Raw genomic sequence first — 22,066 nt, forward strand, 5'->3', positions numbered from 1 at the left:
ATGAGCGTCTTTATCCAGGAAATGAGGCCAGTGTCGGCGCAGGAGCATTACCAGCGGCTAGATCCTCCGCACGTTCCGTCCGCGAGGCACCCGCAGCACTCCCTGAGCGCAGAAACTGCTTTCCGAGGGAAATCTGTGCCTGCGAGCGCGGTACCTGCAAACAGGATTTACATCATTATCGTTAGCGGGATCGGAGCGATACGGAAGGGCAAGGACGAAGGACCCCTCGCGCGATCCGCGAGGAACTCCGCGAAGAGTCCCGCCGAGTTCCCGCCAAGTTGGCGCTGGAATGCTGAAGAGTCTCGACTTCAACGTCGGACTGATTAATTGCGGGGATTCTCCTGAGTTCGAAAAGTTCCGACGCGCTCTCGTCGTGCAAATATTTACTCACGCAAATCAGGCTTTTTTGCCATTTTCTTTTCCCTATCAACTTACCCGGCGTTATTTACGAAAGGAGCAATTCTTGACGAGAATTGTGATTTCTTGATGATCTTTCCTACTCTACCAAGAGTAGGAAAAACAAAAAAAAAACGCTAAAACATTCAATAGTTCGCAATTTAATCACGAGAAAATCTATTATAGCTGAAATCAATTTGTGTTAATGAGATTTAATTTTATCGGACAAATATAAAATATTTCGGATATATATACCATATATATATATATATATATATATATATATATGTACGAATGTGACGATTATGATTAATTAATTAACTTTACATTATTCATTAGTATGATATTTCAGTCAATTTTGGATACATATTTGATAATCCGCCGATAATTAATATTCCTCTGTCTCTCTGGCAATTACCGAGTAGACTTTGTGCTGCCAACCCACGTGAAGCATTAGAACGATATCGTTTCGCCAAGCCACGCGGTCGACTGATAAGTTCTGCGTCTGAAGAGAGACAGAGCGCTGTCGTGTTACCCGTGGAGACGTGGAGCAGAACTTGGACGTTCAAGTTGAGAGCTTTCTAAGCCGGTGGCGCTACAGGAATACTCACGAAAGCTCTCTGGAGCTTTTCAAAGCTCCGACAGCGGTGATGAACGCTTCTGCGGATAATGTTATACGAAATAACATATCGAATGTAATTTGCGTCAAAATCGTCCGCCCTCGTCGCGGACTAATTGCGATTTAATTGCTCCACCTGTTGACGTTGGCGATGCGTTATTAACTACTTCTACGCGATATGTCAGCTGTTAAAGTTGCAACGCACCATTAACCAACCCTGCGCAACGTATTTATACTGAATGTCCTCGATAGATCATCTTTCCATCCACCTGTATCGTCCATCGGACTGCTCCATTTTCGCCGTTAAACAGCTCGATAATTAAAAATCGCATCTGTCTCGAATCGAATCCGTTCAAAACTAACATTTTTTATTACGTATTTACGAACACGAAACCTGATCCTGATCGCCGAACGCCGCCGATTTGTCATCCTTTTCGTAACTCGAAGAGCTATTCGTGTTCTGACGTCGAGACGTCCGTGACTTTGCTTTTTTGCAGATTCGTCAGTAGTATCTCTCGTTTTGAGGGAAGAAAAAGGGAAAAACGTTGAAACCTCGGGAATATTTTGTAAATCGTGTCAATCTTCTCATGTATCACCTCGACGCGATTGAACCGTGTCGCGGGACAAACCCGAGAGGAATGTTAGGCTTAAACTCGTTACCTAAATCCGCCACGACGTTGATAGATTCCACGTAATCCCCGTACGTGCCGCGACTTAGCCGCGATCAGCCGCTCGGTGTCGCTAATTAATTTCGAACGTTGCAAAGGATAGCGGCGCAAAAAGTTCTACTCTCTCATCGAGCGTCTCGATCTCGTCCAAACGCATTTCGTGCCAAATATAGACACCGTGTGTATAAACACTATGACAGTAACAAAGATGTCTGTGTTTCTTCTTTGACAGCTTGTGATAATGATGGAACGGGACACGATCGTAGACTGTCAATCTGCACGTTATTCGACCGCACGACAGCGTGTGATGAATCCAGTGCATTGTGGACGTGATGAAGCGGAAAATTGAAAGTAACACACCGCGTACGCACCTTCGCGATTTTATTTTCGGATTTTCGAGAGTATTCGTTTATATTCGTCCCGCGGGATACATCGAAATTGAAAATAGAAAACTGTCATGGTGAGATCAACACGCGACCGAGCGGGAGAAGTTGATGGCATTTCGTATGTCTTACCCCACTTTCTCAGTAGATATAGACGTGTATTCTTCAGACAGGAATAGAGCGACTTAGTCATCCCGAGTTTCTCCGGCAATGCCGAAAAGCTTTGGCCCGAGTTTTTCGTGGCAATTTTGGACGGTGAGTCAACATCGTCATCGTGAATTGCAAACACGCTTAAGCGGCGAATTAATTTCTCATGAAACTAAAAAAGAGAGGAACAAAGAGAGAGAGAGAGAGAGAGAGAGAGAGAGAGAATGGCGCTTTATTCACAGCAGCAAACTATTGAAAAGTTCGCACGTGATCTCCATTGCCCTCGTGATACAAACGGATGCATTCTGTATTTTAATAAGAATCGATTTGCCACTCTGATGAGCGTAAGATTTACATAATAATTTTATACAATAGGAGAGCGTGTCCTGTATCTTTTATGAGCTCGGTTATATTATATTTGGCGCGGTTATATGCAAATCGCGCGCGATCAAAATTGCAGATTACGTATTAGCGTGCGCCGGCTCGATTTACATCTTAAAAGCCGGGCATATCGTATTGTTTATCGTCGCGGGAACTATTTTCAAAACGCGCGTTGTTGTACGGCGGACAAGTCGCCGTGAATGGCCGGTATATGGTATGTCGAGAGAAACCGCGCGTGATCTTGCCGAAAAATGTGTCAATCGTAAATTTATATATATATAAAAATGTGTCAATCGTATAACTTTATCTTCCGCGACGACGACGCGAACGAATTCCAACAATAAGCCGAGCCGATCTCGGTGATCGCGAGACGCACACGCGTCTGTGCAGCAACGTCAGCAACGCGGCGCGCGTATAACCGTGTCCGTAAACCGTTTCGATCTTCGTCGCTGGATACTGTCGCGTGTTTCATCGTAAATTTAGCATCTTCATCATTAGTAAGTGGCTCCTGGTAGCCGTTTGAAAAGCCACCTGTTGCCACCTCTTCCTGAATTCTAACCCGATGGGCTCTATAATTATCGAGCAAAACGCGCGCGGCAGGTGCGGAATTACAAGAAACAGCCGAAAATCCCGTTATAATATGAAAACGGAGCGCGATATTAATAAAACGCGCGACGGACGGGACAGGCGCTCGAACGCACCCCGTTTTCGGCGATTTGCAAAATTCCACTGAATTCCGCGCGCGCGCGCGCGCGCGCGATCTCGACGGGATGCTCGGTTCCTGCGAACATTCGACCGGCAACGGGAAAGTTGAAGGCACTCGATACAAACGCACGCACATTCGAGTACACAACAGCCGGAAGGGGTGTTATATTTTTAGAAAATTGGAGCACAGCGTGCCGATTCAACCGTTCGGAAATCATTGGTCGTTTTGGGCAAGATTAGCAGAACTTCGCGCACTTCTTCGTCGTATCCGTTCCCCTCGCATCGTCACCGCGTTGTCTCCACGTTGACAACCAGTGAACGAACAGGCATCTGCAATCTGCAGGATCCCTCTCGCGTGTGTGAGCTGAAAAGGAGCCGAGAGGAACTCAGCGAGGGGGTATTCTATTACACTTGTCACGCCGGCGCGCATGAAGAGCGATGTAATAAAATTTTTCCGCGATAAGAAACAGCCGGTGCTCCTGGAGGGTTGAAAAACAAGGAAGACGGATAGATGAGTCAAAAGATTTATAGAGGGAGAGAAAAAACGAGGGTGCGTCTAGCCCCGCTCGAAGGAGTTAAGTAAGGGGTTGAGAGGGAGAGACGGGAGAGCTATTTTAGCGTCCGGTCCGACGATGTGCCACCTCTTCTTCTTCTTCTTCTTCTTCTTGTTCTCTCTCTCTCTCTCTCTCTCTTTCTCTCTCTCTCACTCTCTCTCTCTCTCTCTCTCTCTCTCTCTCTTTCTCTCTCTCTCTCTGACACCTGGAATTCTCCACCAGAGCGAGCCACGTACTCGCGCAAGCTGACGACGAAGGGTGGCGGCGGTGCAAGAGGACAGAGGTGGTGGAAGTGATGAGCAGAACGACGCAGGGAAGGGGCCAATCTCAAATTACTTGGTGAGCTCTCCGGGCTAGGCCGAGCGTGCGAGCATCTTTGCCCACCATCGCCCGGCGACCTTTTATAGACACTCGCCGGTAGTGGGGCAAGGTGGGAGGTCGCGGAAATTGTGCGAAAATTGGCAAATCGACGGGAAAAAGAGGGAGGGCGCGCAAGACTGATCTCGCAGCTAGCGCGCAGCGAAGCGGAGAACGGAGAAGCGGATGAATGTTGATGAAGCGCAGACATTGAAACGCCAATCGTGGAAAGGGGCTCTTCGCGCGGTCGAGCATTCCTCACGACGGTGAGGATGAGACGGTGAGAAGACGACGGCGAGAAGTCACGGCTTCGATGAAGTTGACAGGCCGACCCATCGCGGTAGCTCGCAATAGCGATCGCGGCTCGAGTCGGATTGACTCAACGGCGACGAGACTAGTACCGTCTGAAAAGTTGTTAGCTGTTGATGATTCGACAGAGTGTACCGCGACAGAGCTGGCTGGTTAGAAGCGAGCGCTCCTCTGATACCTCCGGCCAGCCTGCTGGTCGAGCACAACCACGCGCGGCATTCGCGTTTCCCGTCGTCAGATTGTCAACAGCATCGTCCGCGAATACCGAAATGTCTGGCGCGATTTTAGGCACACGACGACTCGGACTCCGCCCGCCTCCGCGGCGCGTTCGCCGCGGAGGGCGGGATCGATGAGTCTCTAGAAATGCATTATGAGCGAGAAATTCCAAACGGGAGACTCTTGACTCAGACTCTTGCGCGCCATCGGGCGCGGGATGGTGCTGCGTAAATAAGGAAACTGCATCAGCGCTCAACGCGCTCTCAGGATCAGGCAAATCACGTAAACAATGTAGGTGCTGAAAATCGCTCTGTCAGCCCTCGCTAATGACGGCGCGAGATTATTTTCGGACCAAAGTCAAACGCGTGCCGAGAACTCAGACACGGTGCGCCCCGTCGCCAACGCTCCTCGCCCACTTTCGTCAGCTGCGTCGAAATATCCATATCGGTCACATTGATGCACATTGATGCGCGCCGCTGCGCGCTGCGCGACGACAGAGAGAGCGCATTATTCACGCGTATGAATCTTCGATCCCAAAACAACTCCACGTTGTTGTGACATGTGCCAGCGCGATGCTGCTCGATCGCTCTCGACATTTTTCTCGCCGGCTGCGCCACGTCACTCCTACGCTAAGCGCCGCCGAGTGGATAGATCTCTGAATGAGTCGGCAGCTCGTTTCATCGATGCTCGATCTACGAACAGCACCCTACCGACTAGACTCTGCGCCCGTCTCTCTCTCTCTCTCTCTCTCTCTGTCTCTCTGTCTCTCTGTCTCTCTGTCTCTCTGTCTCTCTGTCTCTCTGTCTCTCTGTCTCTCTGTCTCTCTGTCTCTCTCTGTCTCTCGCTCGCTCGCTCGCTCTCTCTCTCTCTCTCTCTCCTCTCGCTCGCTCGCTCGCTCGCTCGCTCTTTCTCTCTCTCTCTCCTCTCGCTCGCTCGCTTTCGCTCGCTCTCTCCCTCTTTCTCTCTATTTTCAAGTACACTATACTAAATCGGTACGCACACCGTTTGCGACGCAGTTGCGTCTGCATGTGCACGAGTTCTGGACGAACAATCCCCTTTGGGATGCGTGGGTCGGCCGATCTAATTCCGGCGGCCAAACGCATCGCAAAATGCAAAACGCATCCAAAAGCGCGCTGGTGACGTTAAACCAGGCGTCTCCGCATGCGCCAAGAACAATTAAATCTGGAGCGCCGTGGTCATTTTCCGTCTACGCTACCGTCGCGCGGCTTCCAGGCTGCAATGGCATCTTCTCGCTGTTCATCACGAATTGAAAGTCCTTTCTGTATCCATCGATCGAAGGATATGCTCTGTAATAATTGCGGTAAAAATTGCTCGCCAAGGTACTACTTGAAACTCCATCGATACAACTTGCGTCAAATGAATTCGATATTCCAAGGAATGATCCAGAAGGTCGACTGGACGACATCATCTATGTCCTTGATGGCGCACCTTGAGACTCAATGTACAGCGAGATCGACGAAAGAGCGACACCCTCTCCTTGGCGTCTTCGCCACCGCTGTCGCCGTCGTCGTCGTCGTCGTCGTCGTCGTCGTCGGCCGAGCACAAGTCGATTTGGCAACCGCCTTTGGACAACGTGGGCGTTTAACGTCGCTTGGTGGTTCCCCTCGGCGATGATGAAGACGACAGGAGCGACGACGATGACGAGCGTGCTCGAGCGTCGTTCCTGGTGGGGATTCTGGCGGCAGTGCGCTTGCGTTGCTCGTCATTTTGACGAAGCCATGAAGCGGCCGGCGCGCCATACGAACGACGACGGGTCGCGCACTACGAGTAGGGCGCTGGTCGGCTCCGAAACCCCGAAGAAGAAGAAGAGGAAGAAGAGGACCGCGGGAACAGGACCGGTGGAAGTGGGCTCAACGGACGACCGAGGCCGCAGCGACTTGTGACTTGACTCAGCCAGTGGCGGACAGGACCCCTGCGAACGGAGGGCGCCCGAACAGTGAGGATACGCGAGGAAGGAAGGAAGGAAGGAAGGAAGGAAGGAAGGAAGGAAGGAAGGAAGGAAGGAAGGACTCGAGTCCCGCATAGCAAGCGAAAAGAAGCGGACGACCTCGTCGAGAGACACCGGAGGCTCAGAGGAAGAAGATGTCGTCTTCAGCGATTGCTAAGAGCTCCAAGTACACGTACCGTTCTACGGGCGGTGCGGGCACTGCCGATGTTAGCATCGAATATAGCGCCGACCTGAGCGCTCTCAGCAGACTCGAGGTAGGTTTTCCCGCTCGGGTAAGAGAGTCCTGCCCGCTCGAAGAGCCGTCCTGCGAAAGATCGAGCTGGGAGAGAACGACCGCGATGATCGAGCTGAGGAGGACCTGTCTTTCTCGAGAATCGCTCGCCACGCTCGATTCCTGCGCGCGCGCGCGCGCTTCTCTAATTATAATTCTCTGATTAGCCTGCGAATAATTCGGATGGAATTATTTATAGGCCGCGCCGGGCGCAGAGTTTGCGCTTACGCAGAGTGCAGGTCGGGGAGGTAAAGCTCGCTCGGTGGGACATTTGAATGTCCTCGCGCGCCTCGAGGAATTCGCTGGGAACGAATCTCGAGAAATTCAAGTACGTTGTCATTCACGCAATTCACGCACACAAGACAGGTCGATCCTTCGGCGCGAAGGTGCATCCGCACGCGCATCCCGGGGCTGCGAGAATTTTGGCCGCGCCGACTTGGAAATTCCCGCAGCCCCGGCCGGCGCGCGTCGTGTCGGAAATTCGTCCAAGCACTTCTGCGAAGGCAGGCTGCGGGCAGCCGTCCGAGGTAAGATAGAATAAAGTGCCCAACGTATCGACGAGATCGCCGAGGCATCGGCGTCGAATCGGGAATCGCAGCTCGGGCAGCGACTCCGCGTGCGACGAGCGTGAGGGAGAGAATTCTCCGGCGAAGAGAGAGAGAGAGAGAGAGAGCTCCGGCCCGAGAGAGAACTCCTCGAGGAGACGCGCGAGCGTTCGGCGCGGCGCGGCGCGGCGGAAAGACCGCTTGATCTCGAGGAGGAACGGCCAGCTGGAAATCACTCCCTGCATCGCCGCGACGGGAAACATCAGCGGAATCACACACAGTGACGCGCGACGGATCCGCACGTGAACAATGCGGAGCAGTGACCAATGACGCGAAGGTAGTGAACCGCGAAAGTTCAGTGACCATAAGAGAGATGTTAGTGCCAACCCGACGAGGAACCAAAGTGTACGACCGTTCTGTAGCTATCGGATTGCTCGTGTACGAAAATAGTCGGTGGAATATCGGCCCGAAACGACAATCGTGCCAAGGCGCCGAGACACCGCCGAGGCCGTACCGTACCGATGCCGCTTCTGCGAGGTACCATCGGCGGCGAGGACGACACGACGACGACGACGACGACGATGACGACGATGACGACGACGACGACGACGACGACGCCGCCGCTAATGGCCGCCAAAAAGCCCGGGATCCTGCTCGGGAATCGGGATCCATCGAGGAGCAGGAGAAGGATTCGCCGAGTCTCCCCCGTCTCGTCGCTGAGCTCGCGCGACGGCGTATTTCGTAGCACGAGAGAGAAGTATGAGGAAGCGTACACGGTCGCCTGTTGCATGCGCAAGTAAGACCATTGCCTCCATCTGCCGCCGATACAGCGGCTGATACAGCGTGTTCTCTCTCTGTGGGTCCTGGCGTGGCGATCTCTCTAACGTGAGCGCGCGGCTTCCTTGCGACAAGCCCGCGCTCGGCGGCTCGGCCGCGCGGCGGAGGTGCGCTGCACCGGACGTCGCGGCTCGCGTCGTTCTCTCCTACTCCTCCCCGAGGACGCACCTATTCGCAGGCCTTCGGAGGCCGTGCGTCTTTCCGAAATACCGAGCCTCCGCTCTCGGGTATTTTTGTCGAGCGATTACGTAAAGCGTCGCGACCCTCTATAACGGGCGCCGTGGTCGACCCTCTAATCCTCATTGCCTCTCTTTTCAGGACAAAATCCGCCTACTGCAGGATGACCTGGAGTCTGAGAGGGAGCTGCGTCAGAGGGTGAGTGCCGAGAGGAGAGAGAGAGAGAGAGAGAGAGAGAGCGTTTTCGTTTGCTCCCCGCTTGCCAGCCGAGCGAGTCTTCCCTCGCACGTTAATCCCTCACAGCACAGCGGACGGATCTCACCGATCCGGTCCGCTGTGCAATGTCCGATTACTCGCCCTTCTCGTAATATCCGAGGCGGATACTCGCAACGAGTGGCAAATTGGAATTGATTGATGACTAATTGCTAGATCAAATCTAGATAACCGGCGTGGACGCTTAGCGTGTCAACTAATTATCTCGTCATAACGAGTCATCCGAGCGCGGCCGAGGGATGCACGTTCGTTTCGGTGCGCTTGTCTCGCTGGCAGCCGCAGTTCTCTGCTTACGTCACGCGTATTCTGTAACAAACGTGACCAAAGAAACCGAGAGACGGAGGGCCAGCTTCTGCGGTGAATTGAATTGACCGACGAGAGTTCGATTCTCCTCGGACGAGGAAGTCGGCCGACGGTCCTTTCCCCGCGAGAAAGCTCTTCTATTTTTCTCCGCGGCATCCACGAGGCAAATCTCGAGACACGAGCCCCGAGTGGGCGAAGAGCTCCTCCGTCGGGAGTTACCGAATTAAAGTTCCTCGCCGAGCAAGTGTCAGTTATCGTCGGGGTATCGTCGCTTGAGAGACGGACATGAAAAGGAACCAAGGATGCTCCGCTCCACTGGCAGAGTGGGGAGCAGTAGGTCGAAATGTCCAGCTCTTGAGCAGCGTCTATTTTTGGGGACGCGAGTCTCTCTCTTCGGGATCGTTCCCGCATTCCTGCGCTGTATTCAACACGTGCCCGCTCTTATAAGTGAGAAAAACACTCGGTCTCGCACGACCCTCGTTTGAGAGATTGAAATATGTTCGTAAACGCATTCGCATTCGCCGCGTGCCCGAGCGTGCACGCCGCAGTATCTAACGCGGAAAACGCGCGCGCGCGCGCGCGCGCGAGACACGAAGAGGAAAAAAGAAAAGAAAAGAGACCGTCCGCGCTCGAGTTCTCGCGCGAATTCTCCGCTTTCGCGCGAAACCGCCCGCGCCGGTCTCGGCTCTCGGCTCTCGGCTCGGCCAGAAAGCGGGCGCAATTTCGTCGCGCATTCCGCGCACATCCGGCGGGAGATTGCGCGCGAGAGCCGGCATTCCAGCGCGATAATATTTAGACAGTTGCACGCGCGTATATTACGGCTGGATCATCGCGCGGCTGTGAATTTACAAGAACTTCTCGGGTTTCATTGTGCGTTAAGTTTCCGTCGAAGTCAAACGTGTGTGTAACGCGGCCGCTGTAATACGTGACTTGAGCGATTGCCAACAATTTTCCTCGAGCTTCGAGGCTGTAAACTGCTCGGAAACTGAAACGCCGGTTAACACGGCGTGCGTACGCTTTCGGAACACGATACATATTTCACGCGCGCGACACACGCGAATACACGCAACGCACGCATTCGCGCGGAGACCGCAAACGCCTGCGATTACTGGCGATCCGTTCTTCCCTCGCGATTCCTCGCGAGTTTCCGCCCCGAGTGCGTCTCGAACAAAGCGACCGTCCAGCCGCGACGCCTATCGGGCCACAAAAAGCAATCGCGACGGTCGGCTCGACGCAACGGGCCGCGGGGCAATCGACGTCGTGATCCTCTCTTTTCGCAATAAACGCCTCGTTTGTAATACGAATAAAGCTCCCGATATAGACGCGCGCCGCGTCCGAAATTAGATCGTTCTATTCGCGCTGCAAAGAAATCTGACGTCAAGCTCGGCGACGCCGAAAACATCGGCGGCGCTCGATGTCCTCCGTCGTAGCGGCTCCTGAAACGATTTCGCCCTGAAACGTACGGCTTTTGTTCGCCGACCACGTCTCTCATCGAAGTGAAAAGTCTCTCACCCCCTTCACGCCGGCTTCGTAACATTGCAGATCGAACGCGAGCGCGCCGACTTGAGCGTGCAAGTCATCCAGCTGTCCGAACGTCTCGAAGAGGCCGAGGGCGGCGCCGAATCTCAAGTAAGTACTCAAGCAGATTCTCCGCGTCTCATCGACTGACTACGCGACCCTTTTGCTAATTTTGCTTTCCCGCGCTCAGTTCGAGATCAACAAGAAGAGGGACACGGAACTGGCCAAGCTACGCAAACTACTCGAAGATGTCCATCTCGAGAGCGAGGAGACCGCACATCTCCTGCGTAAGAAGCATCAGGAGGTCGTCGTCGACTTCCAGGACCAGATCGACCAGCTTTCGAAAGCACGCGCCAGGTAAGTGAAGCGCCGTCCAGCCGAAATCCTCCTAGTTAAATCGCGCAACTAGGACACCATTACGGTTCGAGGGCTCGAGGGAAGGCTCCTCGCGCAGCTCGATTGGGTGCTCCGAGGATGATCTCGAACTGGACGCTTTTACCGAAACCGTTTTAAACCGAAACACGAGCGACGAAGGCCGGCGCTCCGTAAACTTTCGCCGGCCACGTGCGTCGACATCCGCGATCGGCCGCGATGTAAACGCCTGTTAATCTTCCCTTTGAGGCGAGAATGTGCAAGCGCGTTTGCCAGGGAGCGTCAATAAACAGCTGGGTGCTGGCCGGAAGCTGCCCGGCCCGGTAGCAAACAGCGATTCCACGAGGAAGCGTCGCGCGAACGACGCGACGCCTCGAGGGAAAGGGAAGTCGCGATAGGGAGGACGCTTAATGAATCACGGCGTTACGCGGGTAATTATAGCGCGCGTCTTCTCTACCTATCTATCTCTCCGTCCCTATCTTTCTCTTCACAAACGAGAGTGACTGCACGTAAGAAAATTTGCGCGAATTATACGCGGCCGTGCTGGCCGCGGTCCAAGCCACTCGCGGAGAGCGACTCGCACCTGAAATACGAACGAAGTTTCGGTACCCCGGCTCTTCTAAACATAGTTTCGCCCCTTCGGCACGCCGAGATCCCGTCGCTGCGACAAGGACGTCGACTGTCGTCCTGGAGACGCGTGTTACCGTCAATTAGACGCTAATTGTCCACCTCGGCTCTCGTCTTCTCCCCTCCTCTCCGTTTCCCGATGGAACATGGAACGATGGATCTCGCGGGGAGAACAATTCGTCCAGACGCCTGTGTACTGTGTGTGTACAAGCGCCTGCACTGTTTGGAAGCCGAAGATCTGTCCTACATGCTATCGCAAATAAACGACTTGAAACCCCTTCCCCCCCCCCCCTCCAACCGAGATTGAACGATCTTGAACGTATTTCTCGGGGTTAAATTGTCAAGTACTCGCTCCCCTTCCCTCGTACTCGGGAATAATGTTCTATCGACGATCGGATAGTGATTTATTGGTAATTAGCGATGAGTTATCAAGAAACTTCCTTCCGAACTTCTCCGCGATTAATTTCGTTGTTGGATCAACGAGAAAATTGATTAGGCACTCCTGGAATTCTTCTGAAAGATAAAGAAAGCCCATCATTGATTAAGCCGAAAAATCTCACCTCACTGAAAGACCTGAGCGCTTCTCATGTCGCGCTTGAAACGCACATATCATGTAGCACGATATTCCAAAAGTAATCCCGAGGCGGTTGCCAAAAATAAGGATTAATCAAGACAGCTGCTACTTAGTTTCAACCTCTTCCAAGTGGCGTCAAATATAATCGTCTGGTTAGACGCGCCGCGTGATTTCACCGCCGATTTTAAATCGCGATCGTCATTCACGCGATCATAACATCGGCAAGATCCTCTCGCGAATATCGCGGACGAAGCGATATATGCCTGCCGAAAGCGTGATATCCTGCGGAAAAGATGCCAATCCATCGTTATCGATCGTTGCCGCCGTTATCATTGATTTAACGAAGTCCAACGTCGATGAGAATCTCGTCCCGAAATCACTCATTTTTCTGAGACGCGAAACGAATCCGCTTCTCGGTTCTCGCGCGGAGAACGCACGACTGCCTGGGGAAAGAAGGAAAAAAGGAAGTCCTCCACCTGTTCCTGCCGAGCAGGAAGTGAGCCGAGGGTGCGTTACGGGCAACTCGCAGTAGCCGCTAACCGTCGGTCTTTCTTCTCTTTCCCGGTGCGAACGCGCGCGCGGTCTTCCTCTATCGCGGCGCATCGTCTCTCTTTCTCCCTCTGTCTTCCTTTTGCACGCACGGTTACTCGGCTTATGACTATTTTTAACCATGCGAGTCGCGCGGCAATCCACAACCCCGCGTTGGCGCGCCATATTAGTACACGCGACCGGCCCGAATCCCCACTATCCCCGGAATCGGCTAACCGACACCTTACACCCTCTCTATCGCGCGTGTAGGTGTGTGAGTCCGGTGTATCGCCCGCATTATTTATTTTTCGCGTGGTCTCGCGTGGTCTAGAAAAAATGGAGCACCGCGTCGCGGTGCTCTTATCGACGCGGGCGCGGTGTTGCGGACGCGAGCTAAAGCTCGCACACCGCGAGAAAACACAAAGACAGGCTCCAGCTCGAGCACCCGTCCCCTTCGGAGCCTGGCCCCTCGAAGCGCAGCTTCACCACGTCTGGTCGCTTTCTCTAAATTAAGAAGGCGCATCGCACGCCGCTGTTTCCGTATTTTTGACCAGACACGTTAACCCACTTAGCCGATCTGACTAAAAGGGTAGAAGCGGCCCCCTCGGTATCGGGTTACGAGAGCCGATGTTGGCCGAAGCGCGTCGAAGCTAGGAGAGCAATCGATATTTCGATTGCTCTCCTAGCAATTAAAATGTCATTCGCGTGTTGCGATAATCCGCGAATTACTCTTGGTAAGTGGCCTTCACACACACACACACACACGTAAGATCGATGCTCCGCCATGGAACTTATTACGTTGAACGTCGTTCGAAAAGATGAAGCGCATCCTTTGCGCATATCTGTACGAGTATTGAATAATAAAATATGTATTCTGAATGGATTTCGTGACAAGATCATTTCGTCCTTTCAGGGCTGACAAGGAGAAGTCCAAATTCCAGCAGGAAGTGTATGAACTCCTCGCTCAACTCGACAATGTCACTAAGGAGAAGCTGATGTCGATAAAGACGGTGGAGAAACTCGAGATACACGTGTCCGAGCTGAACGTCAAGATCGAGGAACTGAATCGCACGATCGTCGACATTACCAGCCACAAGACCCGGCTGTCGCAGGAGAACATCGAGCTGGTCAAGGAAGTGCAGGATCTCAAGGTAGAGAATTTGACGCTTCGTCGTTGAGACTGCACGATCATTAATCATAAATCTGCGGCGAGGGCATGCTGATCATCCGATGATGAAATTTTCAGGTGAACATCGAGAACATCACCTACCTGAGAACGCAAATCGCGAGTCAACTCGAAGATGCCCGCCGTCGTCTTGAGGATGAGGAACGTCGTCGTGCGTTGGTCGAAGCTTCATTGCATCAGGTGTGATTTGCTGTAATTCACACAACTCGATAGTTTCCTTTCGGACGGATCACTTTCGCTGAGTTCAATAGCCTGTCAAATTTAGCTTGTTTTTTCCCGACGCGTTGACGATAGGGCGATAAAATCATTAACCCCATCTTGTTTCAGGTCGAAGTGGAATTGGAGTCTGTCCGGGTGCAGCTGGAGGAAGAGTCTGAGGCGCGCTTGGACATTGAACGCCAATTGGTCAAGGCCAATGGAGAAGTCTCAGTGTGGAGGTCGAAGTACGAGACTGAGGCCAATGCTCGCGCCGAAGAGGTAACTGATATGCTTGTCTCGTCGAGGATATCAATTAACTGAATTTTGTACTTGAGGCGAATATCGACCGAAACCTCTCTCGAAAATCGACTCAATCAATCGAGTCAAGAGAGAAACAACTTAAAAGTGTGCTGATTTCTCGTTTCAATTTGGTACACAGGTAGAGGAACTTCGTCGCAAGTACTCTGCTCGCATCCAAGAGCAGGAGGAACAAATCGAGACCTTGCTCGTGAAGATCAACAACCTCGAGAAGCAAAAGTCACGTCTGCAATCCGAAGTGGAAGTTCTGATCATCGATTTGGAGAAGGTGGGATTCCACTCCTTCTCGTTTCTAGCTTCCAGTATTCGCGTCTTTACTGATCGATTAATATATTTAGTTTTTAGAGGAGTGTTTTAGAGATATCCTGACATTGTCCAACATTTCTTTTTTCTCTTCAAGGCCAATGCAACCGCTCGCGAGCTGCAGAAGCGTGTCGAACACCTCGAGAAGATCAATATAGAGCTGAAGGCCCGTTTGGACGACACTATGGCCATGTACGAGCAAAGCCAACGCGACCTCCGCAACAAGCAGCAAGAACTGCAACGCACAAACGCCGAACTCGACAAGACCCGCGAAATGAAGGACCAATTGGCACGTGAGAATAAGAAACTTGGAGGTGATTGTCGTCGATTTTTTTACGATTTCTCGTAGAATACTCGTCTCAAAATTCCGGAAGCGACAGCTAGAGTATGTTTTCTTCATCAGTTGCTATTGGAAGTTTAATAGGATCGAAGTTTTGTTTGTTGAGTAAAAAAGAACGATTCGAGGATTCTCTCTCTCTCTCTCTCTCTCTCTCTCTCTCTCACTCTCTCAATAGTTAAGAGATTTTTTTCAGTTTTCACGATGCGGGTATGTTTTTGCAGACGACCTCACCGATGCGAAGAATCAGCTGGCCGACATGAACCGCAGACTCCACGAACTGGAGTTGGAACTTCGCCGATTGGAGAACGAACGTGAGGAATTGGCCGCCGCCTACAAGGAAGCTGAAGCAGTGAGTACAATTTTAATTGTTTCAGATGGCATATAAAGGTGCTGGCCCGAGAATGATTTATACTTTAATGAAAATATGACATTGAATATGGAAAATTTCGATGTAGGGACGCAAGATCGAGGAGCAACGCGCTCAAAGATTGTCGGCCGAATTGAGCCAACTACGCCATGAGTTCGAACGTCGCCTCGCTGAGAAGGATGAAGAGATCGAAGTGATTCGGTGAGTTTTTGTTTAAAATTATCCCTATTTCCCACTTGCTTCACGTCTTCGACGGGAATACGTTGAAGTAATTATCGTAATTTATTTAATGTACTTTCGCTTTACCGCAACTTACCTTTTATCTACTAATTTATCGTCATTTACTTTTTATTTACTAATTATCTCGTAATTTACTTTTGCTCGATACCTCGGTGAGATTTTACGTGGATATAGTTAATTTCTTTTTACCTTCCACTTGATCGCGTTCTCAAATTTCTCTTAGCAGAACTTTTACGGACTTTTAGGAAAACAATTACTCTTTTTATTCCGTAAAACAAGATTTACATTTTTTTGTACGTTATCCTACCTGGGATCTACAGCGATTACGTTGATGTAGAGAACATGTTGTTCCTTAAATGAATTCTCTGTTCACATCAATGCGTAATCAATAACGCAAATTGCGAAGAAAGCGTTGCCGCAAGGTAAGACGCAAATGTCAACCAGAGTATTTCGGACTGTGATGTAATCGGCTTATTTCTGATCGACCGTCGTGCGTCGAGCGACGCTATTATAAGCGCACATAGTAAAATGCATTTAAATTTACCGCCTGTCGATGCGAACAATTGGTCATTGATGATGATTTATCTGGATAGCCTCTAATTATCTATCCATGTTCCAAATCAAAGCACGTCATCATTACTTTTCTTCTAAAGACGTTGAGCAGACGTTGGACGAGAGTTCGTGAAACTTCTACGAAGGCGGATGTGTTTAATCAACATTCGCCAGCAGCGAAAATTTTATTCGCGGAAAATTACACGAGTGATTACCATCATGCAATTACGAATTGCATCGATCAGCAATCTCAGCTCAGTCGAAAGGATGCGATATTAACGGGAACACCGATAGAAATTCATACGTCGTGGCGAGCCGCTATTAATAAGCGCAGCAAGCCCAATCAGTCATGATCCAATTATTACTGAGAGGTGCTGATTGGTCGTCCCCGATGTGGCAATCGCAACGAAAAGTACAAAAGATACCACCTAAGCATCGGCCCAATTTTTGCCGACGGTCCTGTCGCAAGAGAGTGACACCAGCATTCGTAAGTTCGTCCGGGAAAAACCACAAATATTACAAATATTACAAACTCATCTTCATCTTCGACCTAGAGCCGGCGACTCGTTAATTGCAGACTCGCTTGATTCCCGGAGGAAGCGAAGCCCATCAGAAGGGATTCTTCGCCACCCAAATCTCCGAGCTTTTCCTGCTCGATCCCGAAAATAAATCAAACGCCCTTACGATCGACCAAAGCTCTCGTCAAAGATCATGGCGGGTTACATGCCACCGATCCACATGCCCCTGGAGCCCAAGTGGCGACATTACCCGACGTACATCTACGGCAGAAACTACAGCTACGGCATGAATTACTATCAGCCAATGATCGATTACATGGACGCCAAGAGACAGGAACCTAGATCGAGTAAGCCGGAGCTCGGGAGGAGACGGATCGAACTACCCGAGCTACCCTGGTCCGACAGTAGGGCCTTGTGGCAGGACAAGAGGGTGGAGCCCTACACGAGGGACGATCTCATCAGACACGCGATCGATGCCGAGGACGAGGCCAGGGATCACCTGTCGCGGTTCAAGGTACGAGGTGGCGCGAAGGGGGAGAGGCAGAGCCGGAGGATGCCGGCGGAGAGGAGAACAGCGTCTCTGGGAAATATCGAAGGCGATCCGTTTTCCTGAGTGCCGCGCGACTCGCCGCCGCCGCCGCCGCCGCCGCGCGACTGCCTGACCTTTTCGGTTTCTAAATTTGGTGCCGCGGAAGAGGCTGCCTCTCGTTTCAAGTGGCCACGATCAAAGAAGCGTGCGCGCGTGCGCGCGCGCGCGTGTGCGGATGCCGTGCGTAATTCATGTCATCGCATTGACGTCGCAGACTAGCTTTCTCGTTTTGCAACTTTGCTCGTTCAACTTATTGCGCGACTGTTCGATGAATCTCGACACATCGTCGCCGCCGTCGTCGGGCCGCGTTCGCTCGGGGATTAGTCGGCGGTTGCCATTAATCAATCACCATTGCGATCGTCATTCCGCCGTATTTGTATTTCTGCGGGACGAGCGGCGTGTATTGCGGGGGCGTTCTCTAAAGTGACCTTTAAAGCTGCCCGAGGCGTCTCCCGCGAAATTTCGCCATTTCGTCCCAAACGCGAAGGTATAGGGATGATTCACAAAGTGCCTTCGCTCCGACCTCGAGATACTTGCACCGCGCCAGAGAAACTTTCCCAAACGTACCCGTCGTTAGCCAGGGGCGAAGCTATTATTCGTGGCGGCAGCTCCAACAGCTTACCGGGTCAAACAATAAAAATATCACGGAAGCGCCGGCGAACGGTCTCTCTTGGCACTCTATTATTTGGACCATTCTTCACGATCGCAATGGTTGGGGGCACCAAGTTTGCCAAGTCGCGCGGCGAAAAATCCATCTCGTGTCTCCCGGCCGAAAGGGACACCAAGGTGTCTGGTGCATTGGCAGTCGCGCTCGGGTCTCTAGAGAGTCGGTCGGCCGCGCGAGTGCCGGCGATCGCTTTCGCATTCTGGATCGCAGCGGCTAAGTATAGGCGGCCGCGTAAGAGAAGTCACGCCTAAGTGCTCGCGCTCGCACGACGGAAAACGGTGGCCATAGAAGCACGTAGAGCGCCGAGCACCGTGCGAGACTGACCGTGTTCACCGTGTCTGTCTGTCTGTCTGTCTGCCTGTCTGCCTGACGTGTCCGAAGATAGCGAATCGCTCGGACTTCAGCCTGGCCAAGACCGTGCACGCCAGCCGCGTGACAAAGGAGATCTTACCGCGCACGGGAGTGGACCTGAAGAGACTACCAATGCCGTTGATGTTCGCCACTCGCCGCGCCCGCAGCGAGGCCAAAGAGATCCAGCATGAGGCGACGAGCGAGATCAAGCTGCAAGCGCTGAAGGATGTCCAGATGATGAACCAGGTGCACGACGCGCTGGAGCACGGCAAGAGCCTGCGCGGCAAGTCCGCGAGGGCGATCGAGTTCCAGCTGAGGGCGGAGGCCTTGAAGAACCTGTCCAAGAGTGAAGAACTGGCGGACATCCGGCAGTTCCAGAGGGAGACTGTGCACTCCTTCTGGGACGACCGGGCGCACGGCAGGCTGATGCAGGAGAGAACCAAGGCCCTGATCGACGAGGACAAGCTGACGCGACCGCTCGACTCGCTCAGTCGGGAGCTGCGCGGATTCGAGGAGAAGTCCAGCAATTATTTCCTGGACAAGAGGTACCGAGATCGCGCGAGGCGGCAGCTTTTGAACGGATGCCGAGGATGCGAGTATTATAATGTTAATAAGCGCGGTAGATAGGTAAGAATTGCGAGTATGCCAAGAGAGTTGTTAGTAGCGCGAGAGAGTGAGACGACGCCTCGTAGCGCCTCAGCTGGGTAGGGGTGTGCGTTCAGAATCGAAATAAACGGTCCCGATTATCGGCATTTGACCTTGTGTGTTTGGCGAGAACAGCGGCATTTTCCTCTTGTCGTGGAATCCCTATTCCCCGTGAAGTTACACGCTTGAATCACCAGTACCTTGCTTCCGATCCCTGCCCAGCCTCAATATCTATCTGATACTCTTCTGATCTTGATCTCGAGCGATTAGCTTTCGGTGAAACAGGTAATCGAGAATTAGATCCCAGGATGGACGAGCTAAATTGCTAAAGAATTATGACGGCAACTAGGAGAAAATTTGAGAGAAAGTCCGGAGCCGCTTAGATAATCGGTGTGACAGCCGAGAACACTTCTAACCATTACCCACGGTTGCATTTTCACGAGAGAGGGTGACTGACTTGTCGAATGAAATTAATCAGCAAACAGACCAGCATCGAGATCGAGCAGCTGAACGCTCGCGTGGTGGAGGCCGAGACGAAGCTGAAGACCGAGGTGCAGCGTATAAAGAAAAAGCTGCACATCCAAATCACCGAACTCGAGCTGTCCCTGGACGTCGCCAACAAAAACAACATCGATCTGCAGAAGACCATCAAGAAGCAGTCTCTCACTCTGACCGTAAGCCAAATAAGCCAGCTGCAATATCCGTCGACGCTGCATCCGCGTCATGTTGGTCTTGTTTTTCAGGAACTGCAAGCCCACTACGACGAGGTGCAGCGCCAATTGCAGGTGACCCTGGACCAACTGGGCATCAGTCAACGCCGCCTACAGTCGTTGACGGCCGAGCTCGAGGAAATCCGCGGCAATTACGAATCCGTGAGTACACCCGTCCGTGTCGTTTCGTCTCGCCAAAACATGATAAATTGTATACCGTTCATGTCATCATATATCAAACATTAATCATATACATCGTCCAGAAACGGATAAACAAAGGTATGACGACAATACACGAATATCGCGCGACTTATGTAAGTTACGTTAAGCGCAGAATCGCTCTCGTTGACAGGCTTTGCGCGCGAAGAGGACCGTCGAGCAGCAATACGAGGAGTCGGTTAGCCGCATCAACGAGCTGACCACCATTAACGTGAACATCGCTTCGTCGAAGGCTAAACTCGAGCAGGAGCTGGCGACCTTGGCTGGAGACTACGAGGAGGTCACCAAAGAGCTGAGAGTCAGCGACGAGAGATACCAGCGAGTGCAGACCGAGCTGAAGCACACCGTAGAGATCCTCCACGAGGAACAGGAGCGTATCGTCAAGATCGAGGCTATCAAGAAGTCGTTGGAGATCGAGGTGAAGAACTTGTCCGTGAGATTGGAGGAGGTCGAGGCTAATGCCATCGTGGGCGGCAAACGCATCATCAGCAAACTCGAGGCCAGGGTAAGAGAGAAATGTTACTCTAATTTCAAGCGCAGACCTAGGCTAGCCTAGGCGGATTTAGAGCCGAGGAAATTCTTACGCCCCGGAAACACACACGGAGTGACATTAAACTTCAGTGAATTTACGTATGGATGATTCTCATGCTCAGATTCGCGACCTGGAGCTCGAGATGGACGAGGAGAAGCGCCGACACGCCGAGACTGTGAAGATCCTGCGCAAGAAGGAGCGCAACATCAAGGAGGTGATGATTCAGGTGGAGGAGGACTCGAAGAACATCGCCCTGCTGCAAGAGTCCCTCGACAAGGCCTGTCAGAAGGTCAACATCTACAAGAGGCAACTGCAGGAGCAAGAGGGCATGTCTCAGCAGAGCGTCACCAGAGTCCGCCGATTCCAGAGGGAGCTCGAGGCCGCGGAGGATCGCGCCGACACGGCTGAGAGCAACCTGACCCTGATCCGCGCCAAACACCGCAGCTTCGTCACCACCTCGACCGTGCCCGGTTCCCAGGTGTACCTCGTCCAGGAGACGAGGCAGGACCTGTAAAAACAACACCGCCGTCGCCGCCACAACACCGACTTACCCTTTGCCATCACGCGAACGCCGCGTCGCCGTCTTCGCAAAACTTCGTATGTGTGATACGAGGACCATGCGTACGAAATATGTGACGTTTGAGATGATTCAAAATTTCCCGCATCGACAGTTAATTCATAGCGAAATCGCAAGGCAGGATTTCTCCTTCCTGAGACGGTTGCACGAAATCGGTTGGCAAAAAAAAAGAAAAAAGAAACAAAAAGTTAAGAGAAACCGGAAAAGGGAGAAAAGGATTTAACGCTTTTTTTTTTCAGTCATTCTTAAGAAACGAAACGAAAAAGTTTAATTCGGGCCTCAATTTCGACAGGCGTCACGAACACACCACGACGAGAAACAAGTAAGTAAAGACGCGACGTGAATTATTACAAAAAAGAAAAAAAAATAAAACCGAGAAAGAGAGAGAGAGAGAGAGAGAGAGAGAGAGAGAGAGAGGAAGAGAGTTTCCAACGGGCCGCACGGCGTGTTGTTATTTTCGAGGGGTTAAATCGGAGCAACCAGAATATACGAACCTATTAAACTAATTGAACGATGTGCGAGTGCAGCGCCCGCTGTCGCCTGACGACCCGTCGTAAACTCGAAATCACTTGTCCAACGAGACGCGATACGTCGCAACGAGAACGTTTACAAGCGCAGAGAGAAATGGGAAATCGACGCTCGCTGCTTTGGAGAAATTGGCGCGTGAACATCCGGAAACACCGAGATTGAGAATCGATCGTTATTCTGCATCGCGCCCTGCAACGAGCAGCCAGACAAGATCTAAATCGGATCCTTCTCGTCCCAATTATGTGACTGTAATCGAGCGTGAGGGCGGAGAAAACGGAGAGAGTGAGGAACGCGAGAAATGGGGCAATGGCAGCTCAGCGCCTAGCTATATTCGCGCGTGTCGCAATTGTATTTAAAAATGGATAACTTTAATTCTATTCTATTACTATATAGATAGGTAACTATTGCCCACATATACACAACTCTCACTGTACGACATACACAATAACCTGTGTCAACGTTAATTTAATAAATAAACTGAAACGCGTACGTACGAA

At 51.8% G+C, this 22,066-nt stretch overlaps 2 protein-coding genes across 2 annotated transcripts; both read left to right on the forward strand.

Moving 5' to 3' along the window:
• Positions 1 to 6,472: 6,472 nt before the first annotated feature.
• On the forward strand, positions 6,473 to 22,066 carry LOC105191565 (paramyosin, long form). Its single transcript, XM_011155061.3, has 15 exons — positions 6,473 to 6,958; positions 8,676 to 8,732; positions 10,653 to 10,739; positions 10,819 to 10,985; positions 13,643 to 13,880; positions 13,976 to 14,095; positions 14,243 to 14,392; positions 14,553 to 14,699; positions 14,832 to 15,048; positions 15,296 to 15,423; positions 15,530 to 15,642; positions 19,482 to 19,677; positions 19,747 to 19,875; positions 20,066 to 20,437; positions 20,586 to 22,066. The coding sequence occupies exons 1-15, from the start codon at positions 6,839 to 6,841 to the stop codon at positions 20,976 to 20,978; spliced, it is 2,634 nt and encodes an 877-aa protein (XP_011153363.1). The 5' UTR covers positions 6,473 to 6,838; the 3' UTR covers positions 20,979 to 22,066.
• On the forward strand, positions 16,008 to 19,475 carry LOC112589943 (paramyosin, short form). Its single transcript, XM_025305023.1, has 3 exons — positions 16,008 to 16,720; positions 16,788 to 17,265; positions 18,389 to 19,475. Exons 2-3 carry the CDS (start codon positions 16,945 to 16,947, stop codon positions 18,983 to 18,985), a joined length of 918 nt encoding a protein of 305 aa, XP_025160808.1. The 5' UTR covers positions 16,008 to 16,720; positions 16,788 to 16,944; the 3' UTR covers positions 18,986 to 19,475.

The sequence above is a fragment of the Harpegnathos saltator genome, unplaced genomic scaffold (genome assembly GCF_003227715.2).
Source record: "Harpegnathos saltator strain DR-91 unplaced genomic scaffold, Hsal_v8.6 scaffold664, whole genome shotgun sequence".
In the NCBI taxonomy this organism is placed as follows: domain Eukaryota; kingdom Metazoa; phylum Arthropoda; class Insecta; order Hymenoptera; family Formicidae; genus Harpegnathos; species Harpegnathos saltator.

Bases quoted from the DNA above. Each gene is read 5' to 3' on its own strand.
- LOC105191565 (XM_011155061.3), top strand. From the start codon at position 6,839: ATGTCGTCTTCAGCGATTGCTAAGAGCTCCAAGTACACGTACCGTTCT. The intron at 6,959-8,675 runs GTAGGTTTTCCC...CTCTCTTTTCAG, and splicing joins GCGCTCTCAGCAGACTCGAG to GACAAAATCCGCCTACTGCA. The intron at 20,438-20,585 runs GTAAGAGAGAAA...TCTCATGCTCAG, and splicing joins TCAGCAAACTCGAGGCCAGG to ATTCGCGACCTGGAGCTCGA.
- LOC112589943 (XM_025305023.1), top strand. From the start codon at position 16,945: ATGGCGGGTTACATGCCACCGATCCACATGCCCCTGGAGCCCAAGTGG. The intron at 17,266-18,388 runs GTACGAGGTGGC...ACGTGTCCGAAG, and splicing joins ATCACCTGTCGCGGTTCAAG to ATAGCGAATCGCTCGGACTT.